The sequence below is a fragment of the Leptonychotes weddellii genome, chromosome 14 (assembly GCF_054177405.1).
Source record: "Leptonychotes weddellii isolate Sample4059 chromosome 14, ASM5417740v2, whole genome shotgun sequence".
Lineage (NCBI taxonomy): Eukaryota > Metazoa > Chordata > Mammalia > Carnivora > Phocidae > Leptonychotes > Leptonychotes weddellii.
Genome location: NC_138382.1, coordinates 7,621,557 through 7,649,303, shown reverse-complemented (window position 1 = coordinate 7,649,303; position 27,747 = coordinate 7,621,557). Strand labels below are relative to the sequence as shown.

Here is a 27,747-nt window from a genome sequence, read left to right as displayed (position 1 = left end):
ACCCGGTTTCAGATGAGCAGAGCTTCTGGCTTTATCTCACTCCCAGGTACCAGTGGCCGAGCTAGAGAGCAGGACGTTTGGTTCTGCAGAAGCTCAAACAGGCCCCTCGCGAGGTGACAGAAATCACAGTACCTCTTTCTTTTCACATTCTCTCGGAAAGCACGACTTTGCAATAGTTGTTGTGGGGGGGTATTATTTGGGGGTTGAGGGTTCTTCGTTGCAAAGGACAAAATGACAAGTCTGCCACATTTAAGTAGGAAGGGAATATATTCATAGGATATCGGGTAATTCGTCGGATCCCCAGGAAGCCTGGAGAGCCTGCCTTGAGGCTACAGGCCGTGGTCCACTGGACAGCTGGTCAGCGAGGCCGTGGCTGACGGAGCATCAGCAGGGGCTCGGCACGGCCCATCCCTGTGCTCTGTTCTCCCTCCAGCATGCCTGTTGCTCCCAGCTTCCCCTAGCCTTGGGCTCTTAATTCCAAGCCTTGGTGAGTACATGCAGTTGATGGAGCTGAGGTCTTGTGCCGGCACCTCGCTGCAAGGGAGGCTGGTGCTTTGGATTTCTTTAGTAGGAGGTGACCTCCCACTTCCTGCCAGGACTCCTAGGTGGCGAACTTTCCAATCACAGAAAAAGGTTTCAGATGCTGGGCAGCCAAAAGCCTGAGAAGCGTCCAGCACGGAATTGGGAGGTGGTCTTAACACCCAGCGGTGATGTGTATTTGTTTCTCCTTTCTAGCCCATAGATGAAAGCAGTCAGATGAGTGACCTGCCCGTCAAAGTGACTCACACAGAAACTGGCAAGGTCCTCTTTGGACCAGAAGCACCCAAAGCAAGTCAGCTGGACGCCTGGTTGGAAATGAATCCCGGGTATGGCATTGAAGCAGAAATTCTGGTTGTCCGGTGGCTTCCTAGATTTCTGTGGTCCCCGTAAAATCCCGGAGCTCCAACAACATGACCTGTGCCAAAATGGTAGAAGTCATTACCTGCATTTGTCATTTGTACATAGAACGTGCTAAGTAGGTCATGCTTGTATATGTTGTCCTGTAATTTAAAAAAATTAAGCCCCCTCTCCTTCCCACTCCTTTTCCTGCAGTTACGAAGTTGCCCCCCGATCTGACAGTGAAGAGAGCGATTCTGATTACGAGGAGGAGGTATGTCGGCATCTCTGTGTGTGGGGTGTATGTGGGAAGCACCTGTGTCTATCACTGCGCCCTCCAGTGCTAGCCTTGGGGTGACATCTGGAGCCGAGGATGCACCAGAGTGACGATGATGGTGTCCAGCAGTGCAGTGACCTCGCCGGGGCTCCTGGCCAGTGGTGGGACTTGGAGAATTCTGACTCTATGTGAAACCAAGCAAAGAGAAGCAGGCGTTGTATTGGAGATGGTGGAAAGGTCTTCTGGGGAGAACTGGAGATGGGTTACTTTGGGAAGGCAGTGCCCTGCCTTACCTGGTTCACGCTGAGGCTGAGCCACCCAAAAGTTTCCGGAGTCCTTGAGGCCTTAGAGTCTATTCGAAATTGTAAGTTTGGAAGCTTCGATGAAAGGGCAATGCAGACTTGGTTTGATGAGGTTATTGATCCTCTTGGTTTCTCTTTAAATGTGATTCTTGTTTAAATTCCTTGGATATTCCCGTTACCCAAAGAGAAGCACATTTCTCAGCCTCTTGGAAGGGACGGTCAATAAATTTATCTAGAACCTAAAATGGTAATCTTGGATACTTTTAACAGAACTTAAGAAATAGTAATAAAGGGTTTTTTTTTTTAGATCAACTACGAAATGCATTATAATTACAAATAGAAGGATTAAAAGAAGATTTTATCTCTTTTCTGAGAGCATTGTTAGTGGGTAGTCATTAATTCTGTTTACCAGTGTGGAGGACTCTTGGTTCAAAGCGCACCCTGGCACAGAAGCCACAGACCGGGCGAAGCAGCCCCACCGGTCATACGGCTCACCAGGATTTTAAGACGATTGTGATTTTCTTCTATTTTGTGGACCCTTTTTTTCCCCCTGAATTACTCTACTGTGAACACTTGTTAACTTCTACAAAGAGGAGGAATAATAAAAGTTTGGTTTTTTTGTTTAAGCATACCAGTAAAAAGTAGCTGCTTTGGGTTGCATGCTATTTATTTTTTATAGGCCACTTTTGCTCTGAGATCTTTGAAGCTTCCAGAATCACTTTTAAAAATGTTTCTTGTTCATCCCGATGAACGGGTCCATACAAGATCCATTGGAAGAATCTTGTCATTGGGTCACAGAGCCAGGGAGGGACGAGGGACAGAGGGACTGCTGAACCCACAGATGTCAGCCCAGGACAGACAGCCCCAGACAGCTCTGGGCAGCTGGGAATAGAATGAACTCTGACCTGGGGTCTACGAACCCAAGTCCCCGTCTCGGGTCTACCACTCACAGCAAGTCACGTCCCTGCTCAGAGCCTCATTCCTCCCCTGGAAAACGAAGGGGCTGGACTGATTCCTCGCCTCACCCCCCAGCCTCTCAGTGATCAGCTATCATAGGTTTGATTGTTAGCCTGAATATCATGTCAGTTCATGTTTTCATTCAAGAGTCATGGGAAAGCATTATTCTCTTAAAACCTGCTTTTAAAGAAATTCCACCGGAGAATCTGGAAGGGTTTAGCTCTCAACACCAGTGGTTGGTCGTGGGCATAATGACTACATAGCAAAGCTTTCCAACAGATCAGCAGAACATAGTATGCGGTTGAGAGGAGGAGGTCATGAATCCATTGCCAAGTTACTGACAGTTTTCATCTAAAGACTGAGAGACCTTGTGATGTGAAGTAGTCCCAAAGCAGTGGGTTTATAAGCTCCAGCCCCACTACCTGGGATGCATGGAGGATATCCAAATCCCACCGGTAAATTACCAGAGAGCATTTTTATGAGAAGGGCAATAGTAAGCCTCTAAGTCAGGCTTTGGAGAGAAGACTGTAGAATGCTTCTAAGTGAGAGCAGGTATGATGTGCAGGACTCTTTGATAACCAAACAGTGATAAACACCCATCTGCGGTGACTTTTACCTGTTTATTCTTGGGAGCAGGAGTTCTAATGGGTCCTCAGAGGGTTTCTTCTGTTCTCTTGCTCTATGATTTAAACAGAAATGGAATGGCGTATGGCCTGGTTTAGGGAGGTGTTAAATTTACTTTCTCCCTTCATCGTATTTACTCTGGGAAACTGAATACCATTCAGTCTCTCTTCAGAAAGTGCCAATCCTAGAGATCCCTCGTTGAGATGGAATCCTTCCTGTGTCTTTACCCACCCCCCCCCCCCACACCCCAGGATGAAGAAGAAGAGTCCAGTCGGCAGGACACGGAAGAGAAAATACTTCTGGATCCAAACAGCGAAGAGGTTTCTGAAAAGGACGCCAAGCAGATCATTGAGTGCGTATCGCTGTTTTCTCCCTTGTGAAAATGTGTGTCACGAGGATTGTGCTTGACAGATTTTCCTTCAGAAAACTTTGTCTGAGGAAGGAAGCTGACCGACTCCGTGGCCATGTTTCGCTCGAAACGCTGCCATCAGAGGTCACCACTGTGCTTCGGGTGCTCGGCTCCTTCCTTCCTCCTGAACCCCCACCTCCAGCTCAGGTCACTCCTCGGCTTCTCACCGCCTTTGCGCTTCACCCCAGACTGAGCTGATGGGGGCTGGCCCCGCTAGCTGGCTGCTTTGCTGTCTTCCCCTCCTCCCTCAACGCATCAGCACCCACCCAGGGAGGCCCGTGAGAGATGCCGTGTCCCCCCCTCCCCATGTGGTCTCTGCAGCACCCCAGGACCTCTCAGCACCCCATCCTCCTCCCTGGGTCCGAGTGCCAGCTCTGTTCTTCACTCCGGCCATTCTCCATGTCAGCTCTTTGCTTGTGCGGCTCTAATATTAAAACTTGGGGGAAATGATATGTAAAATAGAACATTTTAAAGTAATGAAATTTTTTTTAAAAAGTGGAAATAGGCATTGTAATATTTTCTCCTTTTTTTTTTAAGATTTTATTTATTTATTTATTTATTTATTTGAGAGCGCACGAGCAGGGGGGAGTAGCAGAGGGAGAGGGAGAAGCAGACTCCCTGCTGAGCAGGGAACCCGATGTGGGGCTCCATCCCAGGACCCTGGGATCATGACCTGAGCTGAAGGCAGATGCTCAACGGACTGAGCCGCCCAGGTGCCTGTATTTTCTCCTTTGATTCGAGGGCTGCAGGCCCCACACTAGGAAACTTTGTTTTCTGGGTCCACCGCTCCTCCTTCACCGAAGGTTTAGAACCCCCCAGTGGCTCCTTACTGGCTGTGGAGTTGAACACCAGCTCATTAGCAAGGCATAGGAAGCGGAAGCTGGCCTGTGTCTACCTCATCTCTGTGGGCATGGTGCTCCCTCCCTCAACTCCCTCCCAGCATTCTGGGGATGGGATTTATCTTTGCATCTGGAGAGCTTACGACGGCCTCCCTGGCCGCGAGGTCATCTGCAGGGAGACAGTTCATGCTCAGATCAGTCATTTGAGGTCAGGCGCACCTGCATGCAGGTCCTGACTCCACTGCTTTTACGTGGCCCAGGCACATGAACTAACCTCTGTGAGCCCGAAGTTCCCCACGTGCGTAAAACGGGGATGATGCTCCTGTCTAGCTTGCTCACTTTTTGTGAGGGTTACGGTAGATCCTGTATTTTAACCGGAAGACATGCCGGCAGTGACCAGTAAACCATACTTCCGGTAGCTGTGTTAGGCTCCCCATTCGCTCGCCCAGGGATCTGTGGATGATGCTCTGCTATCTCTGTCCCAGGACAGCCAAGCAGGACGTGGACGATGAGTACAGCATGCAGTACAGCGCCAGGGGCTCCCAGTCCTACTACACGGTGGCCCACGCCATCTCTGAGCGGGTAGAGAAGCAGTCGGCCCTCCTCATTAATGGGACCCTGAAGCATTATCAGGTAAATGGTGGGGGCTGTGCCTTCTTGGCCAGTCCTGGTCCTTCAGCTCACTTCGGTTCGCATGTGTCTTGCACATGTGTACAAGGATTGCTTAAGGAGTTTGATGATGGTGAGGCCTTTGGGGTCACGTTGCTTATAATACGATGATTCTCCCTAATGCTTACTTCAGAACGCTTCCATTTTACCCTTACGAGGGCATACCCATTTTCTCTTTCGTGAATTTAGGATGGGTTGTGTTTTAAGAAATACGGGCTTAACGTTTGGAACGGTTTTATTGTGGATCTCTTCACAGCGGAAAACCCAGCTACATCCTATGAGTAGAGGGAACATCTCTGCCTCGTCTTGTAGTCAATGAAGTATTTCTTCCAAAACTTGAGTGGTGGCTCTAGTTTAATACCAAGGATTCAGCTTCTGGGAGCCGCTGTCTACTACACGTATGCTTTTTCTAAGACACAGTAAAATGGTGACCTTTGGTGAAACGTACACTGTAAACAGAACAGACGTTTCATCTGACCTGTTGGAATAAGGTCAGCTCCTATCTTCTACCTCCTACCACTTTGGCATTTCCCAAAGTGTGTTCCTTGGAACACTTGCTTCATGAGATCTCCCTTAAAAAGGAAAATAGGCTCGTGGTCAAATAAATATAAGAAATACTATCATCCAGAGGTAGGACTATCTTATAATTTACTATTGCAGATTTGGATGCTTATGAGAATGAATAGGGGCCCTTCTTATTAATACTGAGCATAACCCAGGATGATCCTGAGCCAACCAGACATATGGGCACCTTGGCAGTGACCCCTCCTGGTAATCCCTGATGTGCATGAGCACATCACGACTTTGCAAAAATAAGTGTGCAATCGATGACTGAGTATCAGTATCCTACAGTGAAATAAAATGACTTCCTCTTTCCCAAATTTCTTGGACCACCCAACTTTATGTTCATATATCCCCTATTAACATCCTGTAATTTAGGAAGTATATGCTTAAAGTTCTCCAACTTTGTGGGCTCGGCTCCCCTAAACTCTTATAACCCCGGCACTGTGCTGACTGCCATGATGTGGGGGTGAATCACTTTTAATCCCACGTTGATTACCTCCTGCGATCCAATGCCTTTCTCATCACTTGTCCTCACCACCTTTCCAAACCTATCTCCCCCATTTCCATCTGTGAGCTTTATGCCCCTCTTCCTCTCCTGGGCTGCTGTAGACTTCCTGAGCAGGCCTCCGCGTCAGTCCCCTTCCGGGCTTTTCCTCTACCAACTTCCTCCTTCCTGGACTCTGACCGCCCGCATCGGACCAATGAGATCCTTTCCATTTCTCACAAACCGCTTCCAACTGTGGCTCAGGGCCCCCTGGATCACCCTGTCCACGAGTAAGCTTTCTGCCACCTTGCTGCTTGACAGGTTTGTGTATCATTAATAGTTACATAACCCTGACATAATGCGGGGTCTTCCTGCTGCTTCTGGGGAAAGCCGCACACATTTGGTTCCCTACCCAAACCCTCCACTTCCATGGTCTAGGGAAACCCGAATCACCTCCCACCATTTTTATGAATTTCTAGTCTCCTCTGCTGCCAGTTTATGCTTCTGTTTTATCTGGGTTTAACACAAATGCAAAATTCAGCCCCTTTGCCAGTTTTCATTTAAAAAAATAAAAATCCACCACCACTGTCCAAATGTTTCTGGCATTTAGTTGACTTTCCCAAAGGTCTGGTGGTCTTGGGGTCCTGTTGCAGGCCTGCAGCCCCTCCTGCCCCCCACTGTGATTTTTGGTCACCTCCCCTCTTCCTGTTTCTCTCATCTCTTAGTGTTGCTTGTCCTTCTGCAAAATTCTTTTGGATGATTTGGAGTCTTGCATGGTACAAGGTACCCCCAGTGGCCTATGAAAGTATTTCTGCAGACCATTGCAGTGCTTTCCCTAAGAAAATCTCTACTCAGTGCAACTGAATATGCGTGCCAGAACAATTTGAAATAAGATTATACGTATTTATATGTCTGCCACGTACTTTCAACCACTTCTTGGCGCATGTGGATATGTGAATGCCTTTTGTCTCCTCTTTGACTGCAAGCTCCTGGAGGGAGGCATGCGTCTTACATAATGGCCAGGCATCTGTCCGCTATACTTCCTCGCATGGTCCTTTGCACAGAACAATCATTTAATAAATATTGAAAATAATTGAATTACTCACTTGGTTCTTACATAAAACAAAATTAACATTTCCCGGAGCATGACTTAATTAGCAAGCTAAATTGACTTTAGCAGATATGCATATTTATATATTTGTGTATTTATGTGTATTCACTTATATGCAATACCTAATATATAATATGTGTAAATAGCTATGTGTATTATATAATATGTAAATATATATTTATATATATATATATATACATATATATATATATAAAATACAAAGAAATATATTGAATTGCTCCTACCATTTAAACCCAACATCTGTGCAGTGGTGGTGGTATTGGGTACTGGTGGTTGGGAGAAAGAACTGGAACAATTTTGTGTTTTCACCCCAGCCTTTCTTGTACTTAACACAGGAACTCCACAAAGCGGCGTCTCGGGTGCAGGGCTTTCATCCTTTAAAAACATGTTGGACATGTTTCCAGGCAGTCATCTTCCCCTGCGCTGCCCTTGGGGAGCACCCCCATGGCAGAGCTTCCATGTGAGGCCCCGGGAGCTCTCGCTACACCAGGAAGTGTCCTCCTGCGGGCCCAGCAGCGGGCCCCTGGCTCCCTGGTCAGCCGGCTTCCTCTCGCGGAGGGGATCCCACCCCAGGGGAGGCTCTTCATGGCCAAGAAGGCTGTGTCTAATGATCTCTGATCTGTGTGCCAACCCTGCCTTCTGGTTTGTTTGTCTCTAATCCTCACATTGGCTTTTTGTTCTTGGAGTGGTTGGAATGGATTTTAGTTTGGGTTTTCTTCATTTATAATAACTCTGGAATGTCATATACTGTGAAATGCTAAGTAGGGATGAGCAGCAAAGCTGCTTAAAATCCCACCAGTATGCTACAGCCCGTCATTTCTAAATCTGATTAACACTTAGCACCTGCCAAGCAGCAGGGATGATTACAGGCTCATATTTTAAATTCTTTTTGTGTTGGTGCGTCCCCCACTTTCCTACTCTGGGAAATCCAACGTATAGCACGGAGGAGTTAAGAAGTCACAGCCTCACTTGAGTTGTATTAGTATTAATTACCTGTGCAGATCTTGGATAATTGAAGCAATTACTCTTCATTTCAGCTCCAGGGCCTGGAATGGATGGTTTCCCTGTATAATAACAATTTGAACGGGATCTTAGCGGATGAAATGGGGCTAGGGAAGACCATACAGACCATTGCACTCATCACTTATCTGATGGAGCACAAAAGACTCAATGGCCCCTATCTCATCATTGTTCCCCTTTCGTAAGTAAAGTCATTTATTCCCTGCTTATCTTTCTGTAGGCTGTAGATTGCCCTATTAGTAGCTTGTCCTTGTTTTTCATTTAAGGCCGAATTTTCGCATGTAGTGGGATCACCAAAGGGCATCTGATCTGGACTTAGGTTTTCTCTTCCCACCCCTGGCCTTTTTGAATGGCCATTTAAACATGGGACGGAGTGATTTTATCAGCCCTTAGCAGCGCGCCGCCGTCTACATGGCCCGCACACTGCACAGCTGGGTCTTATTTGTCATCACACCTTAAGCGGCTCACGGGGCAGAAAGGTTTTGATATCTATTTTTTAAAGATTTCTTGGATTTTTTTTTCCCCATGTCCCATTTCCAAAAGGTTACATATATTCAAAAAGTATGCCTTCTTAATTCTGCCTTGACTGTATCTTTTAAAGCAAAATCTACATCACAGTCGTAACTGGGAATTTTGCATTAAACTGCCTTCAGAACGGGCAGTCTGACGTCCCCGATTCTGCTGCTCCACAAGGACAGGTCTTCCTGTTCTCCACTCAATTCCCAGAGCCCGGGCGGTTCCTCGTAGGTCTTTTCCAGACTCTCCTGAGAGGAGGAATACCATCCTCCTGAGAGCGTAGTGTCTCTGGCTTCAGGTGTTAGATCACAGTTCTGTTCACTGAGACCTTTGCCGATCTCGGTGCTAACACAGTCTTGGACCTTGCAAAACAAACCAACGAAAAGCGTTCTGGTTTCGCATTTGCAAATTCTGTCCGAACGAGGACTATTTGCAGACCTGCTGCATCTGTATTATCCGAATCCACAGTATTTAGATATCCTTCGTATTGTATCTACGTTTCGAGGATCTATTTTGTTCTTTATCTATGTTTTTCATGTTCTGACTTCTATATTATGGTGATGCTTTCAGGGATTCAAAAAAAAAAAAAGAAAAGGCATTCCATATCTCTCCCCCTGCTCCCTCTTGACAGATTTATTTAAAATTTTCATGAGCTTTTGTCATTTTCTTTTTCCTGACTCAACTTTCCTGTGAACTTATATAGCTGTTTTTTAATTTTATTATTATGTTATGTTACTCACCATACATTACATCATTAGTTTTTGATGCAGTGTTCCATGATTCATTGTTTGCGTATAACACCCAGTGCTCCATGCAGTTCGTGCCCTCTTTAATACCCATCACCAGTTTTTAAAGAGTCCCCAAATCACTCTGGCAGTTGCTGTTTTCAATATTGAAATTAAGGGTTTTTTTTTTCCCCCCCTCTATGTTTATGCATTTTTTAATTTTATTTTTTTCTTATGAGTTTCTTAGGAACTGAAAACACATTTGTCATGCTTTGGGGCAGCTTATTTCCCACTTATCTCTTATTTCCACACCTTTCAAAGAAATACGTAGTTGAGATATTTTATATTCTCTCTCCCCTTTCAAGGTGAGGCCTAAGCATGAATAAGAACATCTTTTTAACCACCGACTTTGATACCAATGTCTTTTTCTCTGTACGTTTTCTTTTTTGTTCTATAGGACTCTGTCTAACTGGACATATGAATTTGACAAATGGGCTCCTTCTGTGGTGAAAATTTCTTACAAGGTTTGGAATGCTGTATTTATATATAAATGTGGAAAAGCAAAAAATAGACCCTCTTTTTTTTTTTTCTTCATTCCATATGCACATCTGTGAACTGTATTTGGTTGTAAAGTTTTGTCATGTACATCATGTACCAAACAGTGTGAGTTAATCATCCCAAGAAGATTACTGTAATAAACCATAATTACTTTCAGATAGTGAAATGCAGAAGAAAATTGTTAATTATCATATTGCGAGGTTTCTGATGAGAGTAATACAAATGACAAATACCACACATTCCGCGTGCCACCACCGTACCCGCTGTTCCTGCAAACTTCGGCAATTACCCGGGCGCCGGAGCTGCCTGCCGCCCGCTCCCATAGAAAGGGAGCCTTTCAGCCGAGCCGGGGGTTCTCTGCCACCTCGAGGTTGCTGTAATTTCCTTATCCGTCTTCCCCCTCCCGCAGTTTGCAGAGGGGAAGCCTGCCTATAAGGGTCTGAAAAGTGTCCAGATGTGTGCTGATTTCACCAAGCACTTTCTTTGTGGATAATGGATGTGTGTATGATAATGCATAGAGGTGCAATCTGCACTCACGTGTCTGGGCTCCATTAAGCCATGAATAGTGAGACAAAATGCACACATTACTTCCATTGGGTAATACATATATGTCTCTCTCTTTCCATCCAGGGCACTCCTGCCATGCGTCGCTCCCTTGTCCCCCAGCTGCGGAGTGGTAAATTCAATGTCCTCCTGACTACTTATGAGTACATTATCAAAGACAAGCACATTCTTGCCAAGGTATGTTTTTTTAAAAAAAATAAGTTCTTTTACCTCTAATTACGGACCATTGCACTGGAGTCTGAAGTATTCCCCTAATTATACTCACTGGTATAATTTGATCGTTAGATGGCTTTTCCCTCTCTCTCTCTCTCTTTCTCTCCCTCTCTCTCACTCTCTCAGAGTCAGATATATTTTGGGAATGGGTTTTAATTTGATGCGTGCTTTTTGTTGTTGTTGTTTCGTTTTGTTTTGTTTTTTTGGCATATGTCGTTGATTCTGGTTCTCTTACCGAGCCTCTCGTAGTTAATGAGTTTACATCTCTTAAAAAAATTCACCTGGGCTCCTTCTGCAACTCCTTTTCTCTCCAAAGGCCCTGAACGTGCTTGTGGAGGAAATAATTGTTTTGGTTGCCCTAGGTTATTGTCAGCAGTGTGACTTCATTCCTCTTGTGCCTCTGTCTCTCTAAAGACGAGTAGGCACCTCTCCATATGGTCTCCTCTCTGTGAACGTTTGTCCAAGCTGCGGCTTTGGTGCTATTCCTGGGCTAGGTTTTTTTTTCCCCTGGGAAAATAATGGGCCATTGTTTGGATGACTCTGGGCTGTTTCTGTGACTCTTCACTCGAAGCTGGGGAAGACTTGTTCTCTACCTGAGACACTCGTGTCTCCTAATTTGTATGTCCGAAGTTGTCCTTGAGCCAGAAGATAGAAAATTGTTCCTTGATTTCTCGTGCCTGGCCTCCTAACGCATTCACTCAGAATACCTTCTTTCGTGGGCCCGAACATGAAAATTTCATTTCTCTTCCTCCGGCAATTTCTCTTGCCCTGCGGTGTGTGGGAAGTGCTATAATCTGAAACTAAGCAATGGCCAGAACTGAGCAGAATCCCCGTTTCTGGGATCTGTTCTCTCTCCGCAGGAAACCTTTGCTCTGGGCACCGAGAGTTCCCTTCCTGACATCCCAGGGGCTCCCACAGGAGGCTTAGTAATCGAGATGGCAATGGCCACAAGGCTGCGTTCCTGTTCCTCGTTCTCCGAGAGGAATTTGGCAGTGTCAGAAATGACACGTTTTCAATAGGACTCCGGGAATGTGTTCGTAACATCGGAGATCCTTTAAAAAAAAAAAAAGAAAAAAAAGTCCTATCACATCTTCTGCATATGTATTTCAGAACTCATCAGAGATGCCTGGTAATGAGATGAATTGCTTTTATTTGTTGCTGGAGGAATGAAGCTATAGAAGGGTTAGTGATATTTTGTCCAAGTGGAAGACTTAATGGGTAAATGAGTAGATTAGCAGAATCGAAGTCCTCTCTGATTCCTTGTTTATTAGGTCATTAGCTAAATTAGGAAAGTAGATTTCGACTGCTTACTTAAATACATTTGTATCTGCTGGCCTCTTTTCATGCTATTGGTAAGCTTGGGGTAGTTGTCCGTACGACTTCATTCTCATGGACACTTTTCTTAGAAATAGTGGAGGAAGAGTAAAAAAACAAAAACAAAACCAAAGCTCTGGTAGTTTCTTTTACCCAAACATCCCAGCCTAACTGATGGATTTTATATTTCTTCTCCCCCGACTTTACTGTCACTTCCTATGAGGAAGGCAGGGACCATCTAGAATACTCTGCTCGTCTGCCTCCTCTCTGGGAGCTTTGGAGCAGGATCCGGGGACATCTGAGCACCAGATGCTTTTCTTGGCCATTGCCACTGTTTTGTAGGGAATGAATAGGCTTAGTGGGACATTCCACATTGTTCTCACTTAAAGAAACTGAGACCAGTGACCTTGAAGAGGGCTGGAGGGTAAGTTATGAGAGAGGAAGAGACCTGCGTGCGGACTTAGGAGGGAAAATGGTGTCATATGGCCCTTTTTTATTTTTCACGCGGTAGTCATGCTGGGAAAGGAGATTGTGTTTAATTCCAAAGTTCTGGCAAAAATAGAGGAATGATATTTTAGCATTGTCTTCACTGGCAGTGAGTATATCCTTGCATTGTAGATATCTTAAAACAGTGATCCTAGACCTGGCAGGTAAGGACCTGGCAGGTTAAGGAGTAGGTCTGAACCCAGAGACTCCAGGTTGCCAGATCTTACTTTTTTAAGAGAAGCTGGACGTTCAGATTTTTGTGTGAAATATTGCAACTTTTAAATGTTAGCAGCTCATTCAAATTAAGAAGAAAAAAGAACACTGAGCTGAGCCAAGCCCTAACAATGTAACAATAGAAGCGAAGGCATGAAGCTGTAAGTACCTACTGATGCCATCTTGGAAAATCGGTCATTAATTTCTGCCTCAAGTGGAGAGCTCTCTTCTCTCCTTGCCATGAGCTGAGGCAGCATGAGCACTAAATCGGGGATAGCCGTCATGGTCTAGCACTGACAGAAGGTGTATTGGTTGGGGACACACAGGAGCTAGTCCTGGCCCAACCATTTCATTCTGGGCCCAAGTTCCCCTCTTTGGCAAGAGCAATTTGGAATCACATGGCCCCTAAGCAACACTGCTGCTTGACGTCCCATTATCACATGATGTGTTACATCATCTATCAAGTATGAGAAATAGACTGTTGAGACTTTTTTTTTATCGAAAGGAGAATCACACCATATTATACACAAAGTCTGAATTCCTTGGTTTTCCACACCACGGCTTGCCTGTTGGAAGTGGTTGTATTTTCCCTTTCTCACCGCCTCGCCCGTTGGTCCTTCCTCTTGTGTTACAGATTCGGTGGAAATACATGATCGTGGATGAAGGCCACCGAATGAAGAATCACCACTGCAAGCTGACTCAGGTGTTGAACACTCACTATGTGGCCCCCAGAAGGATCCTCTTGACTGGGACCCCGCTGCAGAATAAGCTCCCAGAACTCTGGGCCCTCCTTAACTTCCTCCTCCCCACCATTTTCAAGAGTTGCAGCACATTTGAACAGTGGTTTAACGCTCCATTTGCCATGACTGGAGAAAGGGTACTAGCCTAACTTTTGTATTTTCCACTGTATGGCAATGAACCGAATGTGAAGAACCCAAAGCTGAGAATGTTAGAGCCCAGAGAACCTGTAGACTAGTTGACAACGTCGCTTACGTTACAAAACTCATCAGTGGGTGTGTGTGTTCTCTTTCCAGGGTTGTTTTCTGCCCTAAGAAAATGGATCTAATGATGGGTCTAGGGTCCTAGGGTCTAGGATCCTTGATCATTTGCCGACACATTAATCAGGTCACTAGAGAATGATCCTGACTGATGGAATCCTTATCTGTATGGGCCACAGGGAGGATGAATGGAAAGATATTTGTTGAATCAATTTAACCAGATCCACCAAACCAACCGAACACAAACCTTAAAAAGCAGATATTTCCTTGTTGTAAACTTGGGCTTCTCTTTAAACTGTTTCCCCATGAAGAATCTGTGTGTGAAACTGAACTAACTCACAGTAGTTTTCTGCACACATTTTTTTCCAGTTTTAGTGTGAGCCTCCGTTTTGTGTCTACATTAATACTCCTCAAATCCCAGAGTAGCCATTTTCGAATCTCTTCTTCTCATTCCTTCCACCATCTATCTTCTCTTGGAGCTCATTTAGGAAAGGAAGACACGGGCCATTGCAAGGAAAAGGAATGGGTACCTGTCCTTTTGATTAGTGGTTTCTTAACTGTGGGAATGAAAAGCCACTTAGAAGGCTTTTGGGACATTTATGTTGGAACTATTCAGCACTTTAATTTTGAAGTACATTATAGGGACCTTTGCCTTTTGTCAGTAATTCATTGGCTTGCCCATTTCTAGAAAGTAATGTCGATCAAGTCTGCCCCCTAGAGGTTCAGAGAGAAAGGTGACATAGAGGTGCTAGAGAAGGTTCTATATAAAGAGGATTGACCAAGATCAGGGCAGAGGGAAGGAAGAATGGTGAGGTAGAGGGGCTTGGAAACCCACCACCATCCACTGGGTCTACTCTCTTCTTCTTTTCATGTTCTGACCTTGTCGCCTTAGAGTGTTTCTGCATCTGAGACAATCCAAGTTAGGAGCCTAACTTAAGGCTTCGACTTTGAGTAAGCACACATGCACTATTGCCCCTTTACTTGGGTTCTGTCTCAGTCTTCAGTAAGGCTTTGTTGCAGTCCTATCCAAAAAAAAATTCTGAGCTTGGGGACTGGTGGCTCGGGCCCGTTTTCCATGGAACTCCGCATTAAGACAAAGACACCCATTTAGAGGCCATTTTATTACCACCTGGCCCGTGGGAGGAGGATTCTGAGGTATGCATAACAGGTAAAGACCTGGCCTTCATGGACACAAAATTTCAATCACATATCACAACAAATTAATAAATGTAACCCTAAAGCGTTATTTCATGAAACATCATTAAAAAAAAAAAAAAGTCCGACTCATCTGAGGTTCTCTCGTAGGTGGACTTAAATGAAGAAGAAACTATATTGATCATCAGGCGTCTACATAAGGTGTTGAGACCATTTTTACTGAGGAGGCTGAAGAAAGAAGTTGAGTCCCAATTGCCAGAAAAAGTATGTTGCAAAATTCAAAAGCCGTGGTTTCTTTCCCTGCTGATCTCCCAAGTACTTGCGTCTGAAATTGTGTTTTTAAAACAGCAGGCTCGTATTTTAGTCCCAGGTATCTTGGAAATATCGTACAGGACATTTTTGTTTGGCAAAAGCTAGAGGTTTTAATGTAGAGAGAGAGAGAAGGGAAATTTCAATATTTTTCAGCCTGGTCTCCCTAAAGCTTTGGGGCCAGCTTTTATAAAATTACCAAATTCATCGAGTCTCCTGACATTTTCCCTTTCACTTACATCAACTCAACGTTATATTAGTTTAACATTATATTTTAAGTTTAGATTTTTTTTTTTTAAGTTATTAACCTCGTGAAGTTCATTCCTGCAGCTGCCACTGAATTGATCTGCTAGTGAGTCAAACAAGGATATGAGTTTGGGGCTTGCATCATCATCAAAAGGCCTCATAAACATTTACCAGGTTTCCTAGACATTTATTTAATGCTTGTGATGCTTGTGATGTCACTCTTCGGGTAATAAGTGAAAAACATAGTTCCTGCAAATTGCAGACACGTCACCTAATTATTCTTGGACATGGCTTTTGTCCTACACCATAAAAATTAAGTTCCTGTGAATATTTTAAGCAGGTATTTTTCAGATGGCGTTTTGCACCTTGACTTCTCAGTGCTTGAGAATGTCTTTTGAGCCCTTTGCTCCACATTTTTTGGTTTGCTTTGGGTATTAGTTCAATATGTTCCTGATCATATTTTGGAACCACACACTTCTGAGTTCTAAATTTTATTCTCTTGAAGATAGGTTGTTTGGCATTGTACACTACTTGTTGCAGGAGGGGTATTTGGATTTGAGTTTTCTCTGTAGATGAGCCAGTTCTGAAATGTGTATTTTGCGTCATTGTGTTTTTTTCTCTGTAATGACTTCCGGTTTTTTGTACAGATTGGTTCGTCCTATTCATTTCTTAAGTGGGAGCCGACAAGAGAGCATACAAAGTTGATCACCTTATTAAGAGAGAATTTTGTTCCAGATTCCCCTATTCATTAACAGTCAGGGGGAAAAAAAAATTAAACTTAAGCACAGTTCTTATATCATGCTTATCCCAGCAGAAGCCTAAATATTGAAATACTTTATTTTGCTACTGAATGCATCTTGGGGATTGGAGTGCTCTTGATTTTTTTTTGACTTCCTATGGTCTTGGCGTCTTTGGGTAACCCCCTTACTGTTCAACGTGGACCTTGGTTACTGAATAAACTGGGGAATGGGTCCAGTGGTCATTTGGCCGCCTTGAACTACTTCCCAGCAAGAGATCCTGCAAGGTGTAGAGATGGATGTTAACGATTTTAATGTGTCCTAGACTTCTGTTTCTTTAGCAGAGGTATAAAATCAAAGGTAATTAACCAAAGTCCTTCATGTAGTCATTCTATAAAACTTCTTCATCTTTTTTTAATTTCCAGGACTAGCTAATACAGATAGACTTAAAAAGCACATCACAAGTTGGAAATATGCCCTGTTTGAAGAAAATCCATTCTATAAAAATCCAGACTTGCCCAGCATAAGGGTTATGGGGTGATCAGTTGTATCAAAAAGGAATTCTTTGCTTTACTAAAATATGTATTTCACTGCTCCTTCCACAGAAGAGCTTCCTGAGTCTTGGCAAACTTAAAAAAAAAAAAATTAGGATTAGATTATAGAGCATGTGTCTCTTGCATAAAGTACACTTAGACTCTTTAATACCCAGAGTATTATTTGAGGTACGTTAACTGCCCCGTGTGTGGCATAGATCTACGGCTAAGCTCCCTTTTATGGAGGCAGCTCAGTGGAGTAAAAATCACGGGCTCTGCCTGTCACAGCAGACCCGGGGCCCTCTCTCTACTAACCGTGTCACGTCGGTCAGTTAATCCAGCTCATCAGTGAACTGGCAAAGAAATACTACCTGTCTCACAGAATCATTGGGGATTAAATGGATGTAGGACCCATGAGTTGAAGCCTGGCGTGCGGTAGGCTCTCAACTGGTGACAGTCACTGCTACCGTACTCCTTACCGTCAGCTCCGGTTACTCTGACTTCTAGGTCCCTTTTCTGTTCACCTCAGGCTCTTTCTCACGCTCCACTCCTCGCGCTTTCGGTGTCCCCCCTCCCACCTCTGTGCTCATCAGCCTTTCCAGGGGAGTCGGGGAACTCATCACTTTGCACGCATAGGTGGCTGCTGTGGTTTGGTCTGTGTTCCCTCTCTACTTTTTCTGTCTTGTTAGGATTTTTTACCTGAGGGAAATTGGCCACTGAAGTGTCGTCCTTGGGGGGTAAGGAGCTTCCCTCCACCACCACCCTTATAGCCACGAACAATGCGGATGTCTTTCTCAGCCTCTATAAAGAGCTGGGCAGGGATTCTGGCTGATGGCAGGAAAAAGGCCACTGTTCCACAGCAGGAATTCTCAAATGCTCTCATGAAAAGCCACCAGTTAGGGAAGTGTTTTTTAATTTTATTTCTAAATTTACATATAAAATCCACTCTTTGGGGTATAAAGTTCTGTGGGCTTTGACAAATGCAGAGTTATGTGAACCACACGCACAGTCAAAATGCAGAACAGTTCTCCCTCCTAGTACCACCCCCCACCAAAGTCCCTGGTGCTGCTTGTTTTTGGTCAGATGCTCTCCGAAACCCTTGCCCTCATGCGACCACTGATCTGTTCTCCGTCCCTATAGCTCCACCTTTTCCAGAATGTCATGGGGATGGAGTCAGACATCATGTCTCATCATCACACCTTTTGCATCTGGATTTCTTCACCCAGTGTAACGTGTTTGAGCTCCATCCAAGTTGTTGCCCGTATCCGTGGTTGTCTCGTTTTTACTGTTGAGTTAGTATTCTCATCTATGGACGCGCCATAGCGGGTCTGTCCATTCAGTGGAGGGGATGGTTGGGTTGTCTCTGGCTTCTGACAATTATGGATGCATCTGCTGGACACGTGGTGCATAGGTTTTCTTTTCACTGGAGTAAAGACCCAGGGGCAGGCTTGCCGGGTCCTATGGTAAGTGCACACGTAGCTTTACAGGAAACTTCTGGAACCATTGTGCATTTGCACCAGCAATGTCTGAGCCTTGCATTTCCTCCACGTTCTCGTCCGTCCTCATCGGGTGCCGTCCGTTTTCTTGACATTTTTAGCTATTTCAACAGGTGTGCACTGGTATTGTGTAATAAATTTGCATTTTTCTAATGTCCACTGATGTTGGGCATCTTTTTATTGCATCTTTTTATCCATATGTCTTCTTGGATGAAACGGTGCTTGAATCTTTTGCCTGTTTGTTTTTTAATTGGGTCATTTCTTTTCTTATTGTTGAGTGTTAAGCTAGAAAAACTCTGAAAAATAGGAAATATATTTTGTGTGTACTAAACAGTCATTCTGTCTATTATAGCTGGACTTGAGCTCAGATGAAACTAAAGCAGGCATGTCAGGGTCAAAATTTTGACAAGTGCAGCTCTACTTCATAGCAAAATTAGTTTTCGTGGATGAGTATTTGATAAAAATGAGTTTTCACTGATGAGTATTTAATAATATTGTGAGTCTAGTGACACACCTAACGAGCAAGGGAAGGTACCATTCCCCCCAGTACACCGCACACCACCACCAAGCTATAGCATAAAATCCATTCCCTATACTCAGGAAAGAATGGCAGCTTATACGAAAGGACATGTATAAAACCTAATGTAAACTAAATAAAAATTGATTTTGCGATTTAGCTCCCATTTGGGGTTGTCTATGCTGACTGTCCACTAAGTTAATTCATAGATAATCAAGAGTCAACTACACTTGCAGACAGCTGTAGATACATATATTGACGTCTAAATACGCTAAAATATGTATACAATGTCGGAGGTTAACTAGAGGTTGACCTACCTAAAATCGATCCTAATTTTGATTTAATCTGCGTGAAACAACAAATCAGCTTCACCGAGAAGCTGTCATGATACAAACATTTAGAACGCTTGATGTAATTAATCATTACTTCGTTCCTCCCTCGCACCGCAGATTCCAGAACCTGGGACTTTGAAGTATGTAATCTTATTGTTTGGAAGTCTCAGTTCAGAAAGTGGTAACATATCACATCCTGTAGTCTGGGTGCACTGTTCCAATAATACATCCTTTTGGAAAGGATGTTGTAAGTGAAGAATAGTATTCAGGCAGAAACTATGAATAACGCCTGAATCCTTCTCTGGGGGTGGGTGGAGGAGACTCTGGGCCAATATGATCACCTGATGTGGCTCCTTATAAGGACCAGTTTGATCACTTACTACAGGAAGAATTCTTAGGCAAGAATGACCCTGGGCGTGAGGTCAGCACCTCAGTTTTACATATAACTTGAGCAAAAATAGCTCCAGGGGCTCACCAGCCTCACTCGTCGGGGGGGACTCCCCCATCTGAAAGGGGCACAGATTTCATTTCCTGCAGTGCCAGCATATTCTGAGGAACTTCATTCATGCCATCATCAGGTGCCATCACATCTCCAGGGGTGAGCTCAGACCCAGCAGAGTTTAGAGGGCATGATTATCATAGAAACTTCTCTCCCTTGGTCCCTGGCGGTCTGTGGGTATGTCTACTTTATAACTGTTCAGTCTGTCCTTTTCTCAGTACCTAGCTCTGGTTGGCTGCCTGCCGTGTGTATGGCCTGGGTGGAAGGTGCAGGAGTCACCCCGGAAACAGGCATGGTGTGACAGGTCAGCAGACGGGGTGGGGCGACACGGCCTACTCACCTTCGACAAGGGCATGTTGCTGAAAGGCCACATCATGCCCCCCATCCAGATGAATAATGCAGGCATTCAAGCCCTTTCGGGCAGCGGTCTCCAGAACACACCCTTGGTGGGGAGGGTTGTGTGTTTGGGCAGGGTTGTCTACTGGTACTCCCTTGGAATACAGAAACAAGATTTTTAGAACTTCCGTTCATATTCTAAAAATAAAAAATTAAGCTTCGTTGGCCTCTACCATACAGACTGACGCTGGTACCCACGTGGTGTGGGATCTGAAAGTCAGTCATGGGCCTGGGTTGGACTGGGGAGGTCCTCCCAGGGGAGCGTGATGGGGAACACCACCACCAGGGCACCTGACCGCCCACCCACCCCTCACAGCCCCGCTCCTGCCCTTCCTGCCTATGGTGAGACTTAGTGTGGAATTAATACCCTGTGTCCAGGCCAGAGGATGTGGGAGGATCTGATTTTAACTAGACCAACACTCCCAGCCCCCAGCATGGACAAAGGGCTTAAGAAGATTCTGCAAAGGATTGCAGGTTGAACACAAGAAGAAGAACATCAGCAAAGGTACATAGGGAGAAAAAGGCAGTCCCGTCTCTTCTCCTGTTCCTGGTGTGGATTTTTATCAGCCACATCATAGGGTAACTGGGCTGGAATTGGCCAAAAATAATTAGATGTCATCAAATTGGCCCCTTGGAATAAATCAGTAGCCTTTAACCTTGACGACCATACCCTGAAAGTCCCATGTGTTTGTAGACATTAACGTTAGTGCATACATGTAATTCATAAAGAAATCTATGGGCGTGTATTGGGAAGCTGTGCTCTAGCGTGTCTTCCTGGTAAGGGGATGCCACTGAAAAAGCTTAATAACCACTTCTTTGAGAGAAATGAAAGGAGAAATTGACTTTGGCTGGTAGCTAAGGTGATTGGGGAAGACGTTTTAAGAAGCCCTCGAGGTAGAGTAGGAATTAGGAAGGAGGCAGTAAGAGTCACCCCCCCCCACCCCCACCACCACCACCCAACCCCAGGCCTAGAGAAAAGTATGAAGTCAAACAGAGCTTGGAGTTGCCTGAGAAGGCACGGGGAGCAAACGTCAAACACAGTTTTGATGCTTACGACGGTGATTTCAATCACGTGGATCACACCAGCTTCTGGTATCCCCTAATGGCGAAGGGAGGAGGGTTAGGGAGACTTCCCCATCTTCGAGCAGCTGTTGGGTCCTCAGGATGGGTTCGCCTCTCTTAGGTGACTGGAGTGCCACGGGTGGGTTTGGCATCCCTGTCTGCGTGGCATCATTGTACTCGCCTCCTGCTTCCCAAAACACTTAGCAGTCAGCAGTAGCTGACTGATGGGAAAGGGGGTTGAGGATGCCGTCCCTAATTCTGTATCTGCTGGGCCCTAAAGCACTTAAAAGCAAGCAGCGGCCATCCCTTCCTGCAGAGAATCCCCGATGATGGTGAACATGGGAAAGCCTGAACATCTCCTTGGTCATCCTCAGCATAGAGCTTAGAAGAGCAGACTCGGTTTCCAGTCCTAACTGCACCATTAAATACCCCTATCACTTCGAGCCAGTTTGTTGAACTTCTGATGCTCAGATTCTGTATAAAATGCAGGCATGGCATGTGGCCCTCTCCTAGAGCTCTTGTGTGATAAATGAGAGAAGGCACATAAAGCACTCTCTGTAGGTCCTAGTCCACAGAAAGAGCTCAGTGATATTAGCCCTTGGTGCCTTTTTTTTTTTTTTTTTTTTTTTAAGATTTATTGACTTATTTTAGAGGGAGGGAGCGGCAGAAGGAGAGGGAGAGAGAATCTCCTGCAGACTCCATGCTGAGCACAGAGCCCGACGCAGGGCTCGATCTCACGACCATGAGATCATGACTTGAGCCAAAATCAAGAGTCAGATGCTTAACTGAGCCACCCAGGCGCCTGCCTTGGTGCCATTTTTATGCTCCTACTGGTTGCAGTCTGAAGTCGTCTAACACTTTTCTTTGCCGTGATCAAATTTCATTTTGAGAGTGAACGTCTCGAAAAAGTCAAAGTACTTTAAAAATAGGACATGATCAGGCATCTAAAACAGAAAGCCTGTAGCAAGTGCATTCTTATTTATTAAACTTGGAGATTTCTGTTTTTTTCCCCTCTGGCCAAGGTCATTAAAAACAAAAACAAGTATATGAAAGGTCACCTGCTTTTCTTAACTTTTCTGCAACGGAGCCAGCCTTTTTCCAGTCTTTTTGGTGCATCAAAACAAGTGGCGAAAGGCTATTAATTGCAGTTCCATCTGGCCTGACAGGTTCCTTCTGAAGCCGCATTTGAATGAATATTCAACTTCTCTTCATCTGTGACCTCCTCGCCCTGGCCCTCAGAGCTGAAAATAACCTGATCATTTTTAATCAGTTTATTAAACATTAGGCAGCTTGCTGATTTACTTTTAATCACATTCTGCAGATTTCTAGGCATTTATCTGACGTTTATTATGAAAATTGCACATTTGTATTCTGGGGATTTTTTTAATGAAGAAAATAATACTGGGAAATAATCAAGGCAGATTTTATGCATTAAGAACGTGCTAGAAGTATTGCAGGTGTGTGCTAAGCCAAGGGCATGTGAATTCCCTTTAACTGTTTTAAATCGGATTTTTTTTTTTTTTTCGATAGTCCAACTGGAGGCCCATGAGGCTTTGCCTTCTTTAGGTGGTCATAAAGTTGCATCCAATTTTGGATTAATTCCTCTCCCCCACCTGCTGTCCTCACAGGTAGTATTCTCTCACCTCTGAAAAGCAGAGGTTAATGGCAGACAACCTAGGGCTATTACAAATCTCACGTGGATTAGTACTGGGGGTCGCTGCATATGACCATTTAAAAAAATTGTCTTACGGGGGCTCCTGGGTGGCTCAGTTGGTTAAGCAGCTGCCTTCGGCTCAGGTCATGATCCCAGGGTCCTGGGACTGAGCCCCGCATCGGGCTCTGCACTCAGCGGGGAGCCTGCTTCTCCCTCTGCCTGCCACTCTGCCTACTTGTGCTCTCTCTTTCTCTGTCACATAAATAATAAAATCATAAAAAATAATAATACATAAATAATAAATCAAAAAATGTCTTACAGAGCAAATCTTGGGATATTGGGCAGTCGGTGTTTTTCTGTTCATGTGAAAGAGGGTGTAGCGGGGAAGTGGAAGAAATACTAGGAAGAAACTCTATATTGAGCTTCTTTGACTTTGAACAGTTTGTAAGCTCCTCTCTCTCTCTCTCTGTCTCTCAAATATGGAGCAAGGCAAGAAATTTCAGAAAACGTGACCCTAGCCTCAATCACGTACACCCTTTGGCAGGTCCCTCCCCCGTAATGGTACCTTTAGCAGTGATGACCGTGGTCTCCACCACCACCCCCATCCCACCCTCCACTCCTCGAATCCAGGGAGGGGAAACGGAGGGACCCACAGAGTTCCAGGACTGCTGCCCGCTACCCCGTCCCAGCTGTCTTCTCAGAACAGGCACCTTCTCTCTCCTGCTCCTACTTACTCGCTGTTCTTTCTCCCTCAGGTTGAATATGTGATCAAGTGTGATATGTCCGCGCTGCAGAAAATTCTCTATCGCCACATGCAAGCCAAAGGGATCCTCCTCACCGATGGCTCGGAGAAAGATAAGAAGGTACATTTCAGCAGATGATGTAACTCATGTGTTGCTGTCTGTCTTCTCCTGGCTGTGACGTCAGATCCTCCCAGGAAGCATCCCTGCTAATGCTGATCTGTTAGAGCCAATTTCTGGGCCTTATTCTGTAACCGTTGTAGCTGCCAAAGGAAATCTCGTAACCTCTTATTGCAAACTGCATTGGGGCAGGAAGAATGCAGTGTGCTCGTATCACCCAAATAGCTTTTAGCTCTGCTCATGTCAATTCTGCAGGGAATATATTCTGCCTAAATGTGGGGTGGCACCTTGGAAAGTTTTAAAATCCTGTGTGACTCCCTGGGCATCTGCTCCAGGCTTCTGTCTTCCCAGAATCCCGGGGAACAGACAGTCATGTCACAAAGCCATCAACTCGATATGATTCCCTCCTGTAGGGTAAGTTAGTCACGAGAAAGATGTTACATCTGTAACTCAGAAACTGCTCTATGACGGGAGCTTTGGACGCCGGCAGGTGTAGGTTATGGGGAAGACCTGTGGCCCTCTCTATAAAAGCCTACTTTTTAAAAATGGGCAGTATCTGGTCAATTAACGATTTGTTTGTCCTGTGTTTACTCTCTCCACTCGTTCTCAGGGAAAGGGAGGTGCTAAGACTCTCATGAACACTATCATGCAGTTGAGAAAAATCTGCAACCACCCCTATATGTTTCAGCACATTGAGGTAAGTCTGCACTCTCCACTTTGATTCTGATCCCGATTGCACTACTCCTATTAATACTACTTTTAAAAAAAAGGGAAGGAAGGAAGGAAGGAGGGAAGGAAGGGGGTTGAAATATGTGTGGACATTGAAATGACATGCTCTGATAGCTCGACAAGCAGAATTAACAAATGTGAATTTCCTGGTGATGGATTCTCATTGGCACCAAGCACTTGAGCATCTGGAATTTTATAACCAAGGGTTTGAAGCACTGAGAAAATACTGCAAGCTTGGGCTTATTATGTGGGTTTGGGTAAGTGCTGTGAATTGCCTTGTTATGGTAGGAGCTATGAAATTGAAGGTAATGACGAATACATCCAGTTTCCTCAGAAGGATGCTATGAAAAATATTGAAATAATGTATCTGTACCTGTTGAAGAGGGAGACGCTCTCGAAATATTTTCTTTGTAAAAGACACTGACTTTGGTTCGGCTACATAGATCTGCATTTTTCCTTTCTGGCTTCTATCCCGACAATGTAAATCCCGGCTTTTATCCTGACACTCTGGTTCTTACAGAGCTATTTTTAGGGGCTAGGACATTTTCTGCCCTGTTCATTGCGTGTAAATAACTTTTCTAAATTGACAGGATTTCACCCCAGTGGGAGCAATTGACCTGAGCAGGAAGGAAAAGGAGCCAGACTGTAGGCTCCACTGTTCCATGTTGTGGCTGATGCGTGTGGTCGTGGGGGCGCCCACTTGCCATGGCACATGAGCTAGGGCACCAGGGACCAGATCGCTGCAGGCCTCCAGCACCTGCACCGCTTCATTAAAAGGAAATATACAGAAGGTTCTAGGAAATTGGAATTTTAGTAATTACAGTATAAAAACAGAGTTGAAATACTCCTGCCTTTGAAATATTCTTGACCTCGACGATTCTTCTTTCTTTTTTATCCTCCCTTATTTTTGGCAGTCGCGCTTGTCGGAGAAGAGTATTTATTGCAGGCCCTCTGCGGGTTCTGGAAACCCCTCCCAGCCTGACCCGCTGGGTCCACATCCAGAGGGCAGGGTGTCTCTAGGCTGACAAGCTCTAGATCCATGTCAACTGACAACAGCAACAATACCAGCAACAAAAATAAAATCCCACCAAAAAGTCCTGGCTGTTTAGACACTCGGTGAAGGAAATCCAGCGTGCAACCATGAGGCCGTGTCCCGGGCCACTTTGTAATCGTGACCTGGTGAAAATGTCTCGGCATCTCCAAGCGTCAGTGCACTTGACTTGTCATCAAGTGGTGACAGCTTATGGGACTGGCAGAGGCTAAACTTAAAAAAAATAAATAAGAGAGGCAGCATCTTATAAATTGATAACATATTAAACAGGTGGAAGGTATCGATGAATTAGTGGTGGATCTATATTGGTCTGTGGCTGGTGGGGAGCTAAAAAAAATTGTCAAATGATGAAAGTGACCAGGGTCATGCCAGGTGAACCCGTCACCCACCATCCCATCCCCTCTTTCCTGAAAACAGTTTTGAGATATTCATTCTGATTCGTAGAGGGGTTTGAGGACTCAGAAGTTTTGAAAATTAAGTGTCAGTCTTACTTCATTTTGGTTGTCATGCAAAAAATTAGCCTTTGAAACATGCTAGACCGTGTCAGGAAGGGGGATGATGCCTTCCGTCCTCAGGCTTCTGTCTGGAGAACCTGGGGAGCCGACTTTAAGTAACCTGCCCTCCATTCCTTGCATATTTCCATTCTAAATAGCTGTCAGGAGAGAGACGGACTCTGATTTGCAATTTGTTTTTAACATAAAAACTTTCGGAAGGCGTATTCCTAGAAATGAGACCCAGAGTCATGGGTACACATGGCCACAACTCTGCCTGGGAGTTGGTGTGTGCATTTTGCCTCTGTCTTTGTAATGTTTGCATGCCACCTTTGTTCATAGGAAATCACCCCACAAGCCCCCTCTCTCTGTTGGGCTGTTTCCCTGGGGACTTTCAAACCCGAGAAATGAACACATTTTTTAAAACGATGCTAATCCCTGGGATGCCTGGGTGGCTCAGTCGGTTAAGCGTCTGCCTTCCGCCCAAGTCATGATCTCGGGGTCCTGGGATCGAGCCCCATGTCTGGCTCTCTGCTCAGCGGGGGGTCTGCTTCTCCCTCTCCCTCTGCTGCTCCCTGGGCTTGTGCTCTCGTGCGCTCTCTCTCTGTCAAATAAATAAGTAAAATCTTTAAAAAAAAAAAAAAACCAGAAACAAAAAACGATGCTAATGCCTAAACCTATCACCGTGCACTGACAGATTCCATCTCTCTGGTTCTTACAGCCCTGCTTAGGCGATAGGGACGGATCCCGAAAATCTAGCGAGGAGTGGCTGCCGGTGGAGAGGGAAGGCTTGGCTCTTGGGGTCAGAGTGGGCTTTCTGGCCGTTGTCCATTCGGTGTTGACTTTGCCAGCAGGGTTAACACACCGAGGGGCCGGAGCCCACCATAAACGATGAAGCGATGAGCTGAGCGTATGTGAGAGGAGACCTCAAAGGGAAAGAGAGCTGATCCCCTGGGAGGAGAAGCTTTGCTGCTCGTGGGGAAGGAAAAGGAAGCAGAGGAGGGAGACAGCGGGTGGCTAGTGTGAAGGTGTGACATGCTTTCCTTCCCCACAGATGGTCTCCCGTTCCCTCCAGTCAGCCTGGAAACACCGCTCGGAGAACAGTAACCTATTTCTTCTACAGGATCAGTGAGGAGGGAATTACGTGATTCGGGAGTTTAAATTTGATTTGAAATTCTAAAATTTTCATTTTAAATTTAAAATTCTGTGTTTTGAAGATGGGAGCCCGGACCCCTGAGGGAGTGGTTGGTGTCCATCGAGGGCCTTATTTGTAACAGAGAAAAGCACAGAATGGAGGAATTTCAGGATCTCTCTAAACTCAGATTTAAAATAAAGCATACAGTCACCATGACTTTTACTGTTAAATGTTTTTGCAGTGTGTTTCCATGCATGTCTGAATCCTGATTAGTTCGTATTAGGCTCTTTCTCTAGTCTAGATTCTAAACTCCTTGGGGACAGATACTTCAGTTGTTTCTGGATCCCCCGTACCTACCTGGCTCAGCCCTGGGTCAGTAGATGCTTAATCACTGTTTGATGAGTAAACTAACCCTGACATCTCAGTATGAGATTCTGGAGACTTGCACAAACTCCCAGGACACATTTGTGGCAGAACGAAAGTCTGAATTCAAAGACACTGAGTTTCTGGTTCATCGTCTAAAAAGTATTTTCTTATTATTTTGTTTAACTATGCTCTAGAAATAAATGGGATGACCTCACTAAAAGAGTAATTATTAAGTTAATAATTTACATATCTGGGTGGGTTTTTTTTAATCATTTTTTTTCCCCCTCCTTTCTCTTTTAAAGGAATCCTTTGCTGAACACCTGGGCTATTCAAATGGGGTCATCAATGGGTAAATCTTAAAATTTATCTTTCTTCCAAAAAACAGTTTGTTGGTCAACTTTTCACTCCGTAGTGTTTCCTATCACACACGTACCCACTG

At 44.9% G+C, this 27,747-nt stretch overlaps 1 protein-coding gene across 3 annotated transcripts in view; it reads left to right on the top strand.

The window, feature by feature from the left end:
- Positions 1-27,747, top strand: part of SMARCA2 (SWI/SNF related BAF chromatin remodeling complex subunit ATPase 2) — a 133,493-nt gene that overhangs the window by 17,089 nt on the left and 88,657 nt on the right. For all 3 annotated transcript variants that reach the window (XM_081802798.1, XM_081802799.1, XM_081802800.1), the window contains exons 6-17: positions 736-866; positions 1,093-1,150; positions 3,288-3,388; positions 4,770-4,917; positions 8,171-8,334; positions 9,852-9,918; positions 10,583-10,693; positions 13,377-13,619; positions 15,046-15,159; positions 23,432-23,539; positions 24,147-24,233; positions 27,611-27,657. In XM_081802798.1, coding sequence (XP_081658924.1) covers positions 736-866; positions 1,093-1,150; positions 3,288-3,388; positions 4,770-4,917; positions 8,171-8,334; positions 9,852-9,918; positions 10,583-10,693; positions 13,377-13,619; positions 15,046-15,159; positions 23,432-23,539; positions 24,147-24,233; positions 27,611-27,657 — 1,379 coding nt within the window. The remainder of the gene's footprint in view (positions 1-735; positions 867-1,092; positions 1,151-3,287; positions 3,389-4,769; positions 4,918-8,170; positions 8,335-9,851; positions 9,919-10,582; positions 10,694-13,376; positions 13,620-15,045; positions 15,160-23,431; positions 23,540-24,146; positions 24,234-27,610; positions 27,658-27,747) is intronic.